At 43.1% G+C, this 7,500-nt stretch overlaps 1 protein-coding gene across 4 annotated transcripts in view; it reads left to right on the top strand.

Moving 5' to 3' along the window:
- Window positions 1-7,500, top strand: part of LOC143284720 (uncharacterized) — a 164,674-nt gene that overhangs the window by 135,669 nt on the left and 21,505 nt on the right. For all 4 annotated transcript variants that reach the window (XM_076591664.1, XM_076591663.1, XM_076591662.1 and 1 more), the window contains exons 12-13: window positions 4,635-4,878; window positions 7,400-7,500. The exon at window positions 7,400-7,500 is cut by the window's right edge and continues 28 nt beyond it. In XM_076591664.1, the coding sequence (XP_076447779.1) occupies window positions 4,635-4,878; window positions 7,400-7,500 (345 nt within the window). The remainder of the gene's footprint in view (window positions 1-4,634; window positions 4,879-7,399) is intronic.

Below are 7,500 nucleotides of genomic sequence, written 5' to 3'. Positions count from 1 at the left end.
AATGCCCATTATTATTATTATTATTATTATTGTTGTTGTTGTTGTTGTTGTTGTTGTTGTTGTTATGTATACAGTTTCAGTTTCAGTTTCAGTAGCTCAAGGAGGCGTCACTGCGTTCGGACAAATCCATATACGCTACACCACATCTGCCAAGCAGATGTCTGACCAGCAGCGTAACCCAACGCGCTTAGTCAGGCCTTGAGAGAGAAAAAAAAAAATATATATATATAGATAAGCTTACATAAATAAATAAATAAATAATAATTATGATATAAAAAAGGTAGTAGTAATGAAAATAATAATAAAATAATAAAAATAATAAATAAATAATTAAGAACAATGATGATAAATAAACAAATAAATGTAAAACATGAAGACACGCATTCACACATGTTATGTATACCCAGCAAAGTGAGACCTGTAGTATCAACGGTTTCTCCAATGCAATGGGAAACCATTTACAGCTTAGTCTTTTTGTTGGGGACTATGACTTTCACAAACTAAGAGGCAAGATTGCACTGGCTCTTAGTGCTGCAGCTTTGAGGGGGCGGGGGGGGGGGGTGGGGGGGGGCGGGGCTAGATGGCCTTTTGGAACCATCCCCAACGCCCGACTGTCCCAAAACCCTCTTGGCCGAGAGAGTGGGGATGTCACTTGGGCAAGACACTCTCCACTATAATCAAATTCTGGCCCAAAATAGTCGGGACAGCAGTTGCCTCCTCTGCTGTTCTGATGGTCATAGTCGGACACGACTGACTATCATACAATGTATGTGTTGTATGTATGTAAGGCTTGAGGGAGACAGTGACTGACAGACTGATTGATGCGGATGCTTTTACATCAGACCTCATTACCAGTTCAGTTCAGTTCAGTTCCTCAAGGAGGCGTCACTGCGTTCGGACAAATCCATAATACACTACACCACATCTGCTAGGCAGATGCTTGACCAGCAGCGAAACCCAACGCGCTTAGTCAGGACTTGAGTGCATGTATGCTTATGTATTTGTGTACCTATATATTTCTGTTTAATAATTACAATGTAATAATTAATTGCAATTTTTTTTAAAGCGAGTATGTGAAATGCTTTTATTTGAGAACATATGTTTATTACTCTTGTTTAATCAAGTAATCCGCGTGTGGGGGGTGGGTGGGGGTGGGGGGAGGGGGTGCGGGTGTGTGCTGATTATCTGGTTGCGGTTTTCCGCAATTTATCTTTATTCTTATCTTATCTGTCTATTATAATCAATGTGCAGTATATGTCTATAATTATATTCAAATAATGTTTCTTAATTCTTTCTGTTTTTACATTAAGAATACTAGTTATTACCTGTAGTGTGTGGATGTATGTATGAAACGGTGTATGTGATATTTTTTACATTTGTATCTTCGTAATATTCGTAAAAGCTGTTGTTGACTTTTACAGTTATGGTCCCCATGTTGTTTACTTGTCTATGTTGTGATAATGCACCTGACCAAATTTCTCCAGTTGGAGATAATAAAATTATTCTTATCTTATCTTATCTATCAGAGAGGATTTTTTATTTTTTTTTTTTTTTTTACATGATTTGGCCAGAGGACAACACTCTCGTTGCCACGGGTTCTTTTACAGTGCGCCAAATGCGTGCTGCACACAGGACCTTGGTTCATCGTCTCACCCGAATGGCTAGACGCTCGGTTTGAGTTTCCAGTCAAACTTGGGGGAAAACAGGACGAGAGCAGGATTCGAACCTCGACCCTCACAGACTCTGTATTTGGTAGATGAGCGTCTTAACCATTCTGCCACCTTCCTCCTTGGGAGAAAGTGACTTGATAGACTGATTGGTGCGGATGCTTTTTTTTTTTTTTAATGATAATTAGTGCATACAACTTCATCACGTGAAGAACTGTAGGCGTTTGTACACTCATGGGAAGTAACAGATTATAAAAGAAAGATAAAAAGAAGTTGTTCCAGAGTAAGTGTATCTAACTGTGAAGTCTCGTGTGTGTGTGTGTGTGTGTGTGTGTGTGTGTGTGTGTGTGTGTGTGTGTGTACGTGTGTGTGTGCACGCGTGTACGTGTTTGTGAGTGTGTGTGCGTGTGTGTGTGTGTGTGTGTGTGTGTGTGTGAGTGTGTGTGTGGTCGGGCGTGTTTGTGTGTGCATGTGTGTAATAGTGATTCCCAAAGTATTTCCAGTACCATTAAGCAACGGTAAACAACGCAAGAGAGAAAGAAGAAAGGAAGGAAGGAAGGAAGGAAGGGAGGAAGGAAGGAAGGATGGAAATACACCAATATGGAAGGAATCACAAGCTGCTATTTTCTGGCCTCTCATTAATTTGCCTTTCCTGGCGGCCCTTAATTCGGTTAGAAAGCAGGAAACGCGACCGGGCTGGATTCGCCCACCCCCCACCCCACCCCCCCCCACCCCCAACCTCCCCATCCCAACCCCCCACCCCCACCCCGCCCCCCTTCTCCTGCTTTTGTTTAAAAGCAATAATGTTCGAATACGTTTGGAGGAGAGAGAGAGAGAAAGAGAGAGAGAGAGAGAGAGAGAGAGAGAGAGAAGAGAGAGAGAGAGAGAAAGAGAGAGAGAGAGAGAGAGAGAGAGAGAGAAGGGGGGGAGATGGAGCGGCAAGAGGTTATTGTGTGGTGGTGGTTTGGTTTACGAAAATGGGGGTGGAGTAGCTTTTGTGTTTGTTTTGTTTGGATTCATTTGGTTCCGACTGGAGAGGATGTAATTCTATTTGGTTGTTTGCTTTGAAGTCGGGGGATAAAGAGAGGGAGAGAGGCACAGAGAGAGAGAGGAGGAGAAAGGAGAGAGGAAGACAGAGAGAGAGAGAGAAAGGGAGAGAGAGAGAGGAAGAGAGAAACAGAGAGAGAGACAGAGAAAGGGAGAGAGAGATATTGAGAGAGAGAGAAAGAGAGAGAGAGAGAGAGAGAGAAATAGAGAAAGGGAGAGAGAGAGGGGGGACAGAAAGAGAGAGAGAGAGAGATTTTTTCGGGGGCTTTGATGCGTTTTGTTGAAAGTGGGTTTTTTTTTGTTGTTTCGTTTGCAGTTACTCTGTTGAAAACTCTCTCTGTGTCTGTCTCTGTCTATCTGTCTCTACGTCTCTATATTTCTCTGTTTCTGTCTCTGTCTCTGATTCACTCACTCTCTCTCTCTCTCTCTCTCTCTCTCTCTCTCTCTCTGTGTCTCTTTCAGTCTCTCCCTCTCTCTTTCGCTCTTTATCTGCATAAAGCACTCAAGTAGCGAAGCGCATATGTCACATGATGAAGACTGGGTGTGAATGTGCGATTATAATGTATTGTATTACTCTTTTTTGGTCACAACAGATTTCTCTGTGTGAAATTCGGGCTGCCCTTCTCAGGGAGAGCGCGTCGCTACACTGAGAGCGCCACGCCCTTTATTTGGTGTTTTTTTTGTTGTTGTTGTTGTTTTCCTGCCTGCAGTTTTTAGTTGTTGTATTATTTGTTTTCCTATCGAAGTGGAATTTTCTACCGAATTTTGCCAGGGACAACCCTTTTGTTGCCGTGGGTTCTTTTACGCTCAATAAACCATCATAATTTCAATCTCCCTGTCTCACTCTCTGTTGCTATTTGTCTTTCTGTCTCCCTGTCTCTGTCTCTCTGTCAATGTCTTCTCTCTCTCTCTCTCTCTCTCTCTCTCTCTCTGTGTGTGTGTGTGTGTGTGTGTGTGTGTGTGTGCGCGTACACTTATGTGTGTGTGTGTGTGTGTATGCGTGCGTGTGTGTGTGTATGTGTGTGTGCGCGTGCGTGCGTGTGTGTGTGTTTGTGTGTGTGTGTGTGTGTGTGTTTTATTATTTTGTTATTGTCTCTGCACAAGATTCAGCGCTATATAGATATTATCATTATTATTATTATTATTATTATTATTATTATTACTACTATTATTGTTGTTGTTGTTGTTGTTGTTATCAAAGTGGGGATTTCAACATACTCTTGCCTGGGACAATCCCTTTTATTTTCACGGGTACAGGTTTCAAATACAGGACCTCGGTTAATCGTCTCATCCAAAGGACTAGCACCCTGACCATTCAAGGTCTCGTGGACGGGGACGGGGGAGGGGGACTCGAATCCTTGGACACTCGCTTTCTAGTCTGCTGTATTATCACCGAGCCAGTACACCGCTACCGTTGCTGTGATGATGATGATGATGATGATGATGATAATGATGATGATGATAGTTAATATTTATAGCAGCAGTAGTAGTAATAGTGGTAGTATTAGCAGTATCGTTATTGTCATCTTGTTGTTGTTTTTCTTCTTCTTCTTCTTCTTCTGATGATGATGGTGGTGGTGTTTATTAGCAACAGAAGCAACAGCGGCAGCAGCAACAACAGTAGCAACTGTAGTAGTAGTAGTAATAGTAGTAGTACAAGTAGTAGTATTGTTATTATTGTTGTCGTCGTTGTTGTTCTCCTCCTTCTTATCATTATTATCATCATAATGTAGTCATATGTAATCTTAACATATCCTCCTCCTCCTCCTCCTCCTCCTCCTCCTACGCCTGCTCCTCCTCCTTCTCCCCTCCTCCTCATCATCAACAACACATCATCATCATCGTCATCATCATCATCATCATCATCATCATCATCACCCCCATTCTTTATTCTTTTCTTCTTCTTTTTTTTCTAAACAGGTTTCTTCGGGCCTGTGTGCGAGGAGTACGACCCCTGCCTGACCGAACCATGCCACGGGCACGGGCAGTGCCACCGGTTACCGCAGCCGCCGGCGGCAGCCCCCTTGGAAGAGGGGGACCTGCCCTACGAGTGCCAGTGCTGGGACGGCTGGTGGGGGCTGTACTGTCAGTTCCCGGACCTCTGCCACTACGGCGTCTGTCGGAACGGAGCCCGGTGCAGCAACACGCCCCCGCACAACTTCAGGTATAACCCCACTCTCACCCCCACCCTCCACCCCCACCCCCACCCCCACCCCACGCTCCCAACCCATCCCCACCCCCCACATGATACAACGATACATACAAAGCATCATACAAGAGAAGAAAAAAAAAGAGTATCTCTTTGCAACAAAGTAGTAGCGATATTCTAATTACCAGTCTGAACTTAATCTTAACATGTGCTTAGATCCGAATGAGACGAAATATATTGTTATTACCACCCCCGCCCCCCCCTTCCCCATCCACCCACCCCCATCGGATAGATTGTAGTAGTAGTAGTTGTTGTTGTTGTTGAATATATATGTTTATACATTGTAGTTGTTGTTGTTGAATATAATTATGTTCATACATACATTATCTGTCTGTCTATATGTCTGTCTGTCTGTCGATCTGTCTGTGTGTTTTGTCTATCTATCTATCTATCTATCTATCTATCTATCTATCTATCTATCTGTCTGTCTGTCTGTCTGTTTGTCTGTCTATCTGTCTAATATTTACCTTTCTTTCTTTCTTTTTCTCACTCCACACTCGCACACAGCCCCACACTCACACACATGTACATGTATATAATGTGTGTGTGTCTGTGTGGTGGGGGGGGGGGGGGTTGGGAGGGGGGGGGGGGGGTGCACGCGCGCGTATGTGGGTGGTGTGTGTGTGTTTGGGTGTGTGGGTGATGTTTGAATGATTGAGTGTGTTGCAGTTGTCCATGAGGTGTTATGAGCGATTATTTTTAACAATATATACATGCTTCTGCTTTCATCGTTGATTCCTGAAAAAATTAATGTCCTAAAAGGACGATTTCATTTACTCGTTTATTCATTTATTTATTCATTTACCTATCTATTTATCTATTAATCAATCGATTAAGTTGTCTATCCATTTGTTTCTTTGGTACGTTGATTTCTGTTTACTGATGTGTTTGGTCATTTTTGTTACTTGTTTTTTTTTTTGTAATTGAATTCCAGAATTTTGGGGAGAACATGTGACTGAAGCTTTTACTGACAAACTTACTGCGAAGGTGAAATTGATTAGGGAGAGACGAGAGAGAGAGAGAGAGAGAGAGAGAGAGAGAGAGAGAGAGAGAGAGAGAGAGAGAATCGTTTATTTCTGCAACCACTAAACTCGAAAACACAATTTAAAACTTCTCTTTTTCTCTCACAATTAATTTCCTACGGCATGGAAAAAAGAAAAAAAAAGCAAGAATGTGTGTGTGTGTGTGTGTGTGTGTGTGTGTGTGAGAGAGAGAGAGAGAGAGAGAGAGAGAGAGAGAGAGAGAGAGAGAGAGAGAGAGAGAGAATAAACATTGGCAACAGAAACGTTTATTTCTGAAACCAATAAACATGAAAACACAATTTAAAATTTCTCTTTTCATTCCAATCAATTTCCACCGGCATGCACACTCTCTCTCTCTCTTCTTCACAACTCTCCACCCCTACCGCCATAGCCCACCTCCACCGCCCTCCCCCCCACCGCCCTCCCCCCACCCCCACACACAGATTGTGTGCGCCTTTCGTACATTTTTTTGTCGGCCGTCAAATTAAAAGTTGCCCTGTCAGCATTTGTGTCACGCCCACCGATTCGCTGGATTGCTGAAGCCAATCGGCAGTCTCGTCACATTGAAGACGCGACCTTGCAGCCAATCAATACGCCTGTCAGAAGGATCGCGAAAGCCTTGTGACCAATCGATATGCGTGTTGCAAGGATGACATGAATTTGGCGCTCCCCTACCAAGGGCATCCTATTCACCGATAAGGTAGACTGCGGTAGGATTGTTAGCGAAGTAGGGGATGAACTTCGACAAATACTCTTTTGTTGTTCTTGCTGTTGTTGTTGCGGAATTGTCGGGCAATCAGAGCTTAACTGTAATAGGCTGCCGAAGATGTATGATATCATTGTTAATTAAATGAAAACTTTTTTTTTTTTTTTTTTTTTTTTTTGTATATCTATTTTGCAAATCCAGACGATAATGCAATTTCCTTGAAATGTCAATACGTTCCTCCGCAATTATAAACATCTTAATCCCTCCCCCACCCCACCCCCACATCCTCAAATGAAAAAAAGGAAATCGTTGATCACTTTGATTACACATTTTGGGGACACACTGCAATTTGAACACTGAAAAAAAAAAGTTTACTAAATTAATTATTTTCCTTCATTCTTATTGGCTGCAGAATTGTTAGGTAATGCATAATGGGAAATGGGGGTGGGGGGACTTAACTTCATTGTATACATTTCTTTCTTTTCTTTTCTTCTTTTTTTCTTTTTTTTTTCTGTTTTCTTAATAGTCTCTCTCTCCGTCCGACCAGCTCTGTTTACACAATGGTGTGTGTGTTTGTGCGTGCGTGTGTGTGTGCATGTTTATGCGTGCGTGTGTGTGTGTGTGTGTGTGTGTGTGTGTGTGTGTGTGTGTGTGTGTGTGTGTGTACGTGCATGCGTATGTACGTGTGTGCGTGTGTGTGCGTGCGTACGTGCGTACATGTGTGTGTTTGTGTACCCAACGTCCTCAGCTGCCAGTGTCTCCCTGGGTTCTTCGGGAAGGACTGCTCCAAGTATGACCCCTGCCACCCTCGTGAGGACGGGGAAGGGGCGTGTCTTCATGGGGGCATCT

Source organism: Babylonia areolata, chromosome 8 (assembly GCF_041734735.1).
Source record: "Babylonia areolata isolate BAREFJ2019XMU chromosome 8, ASM4173473v1, whole genome shotgun sequence".
NCBI lineage: Eukaryota > Metazoa > Mollusca > Gastropoda > Neogastropoda > Buccinidae > Babylonia > Babylonia areolata.
Note: the sequence above shows the minus strand (reverse complement) of the source record. Positions and strands in the feature narration are given on the sequence as shown.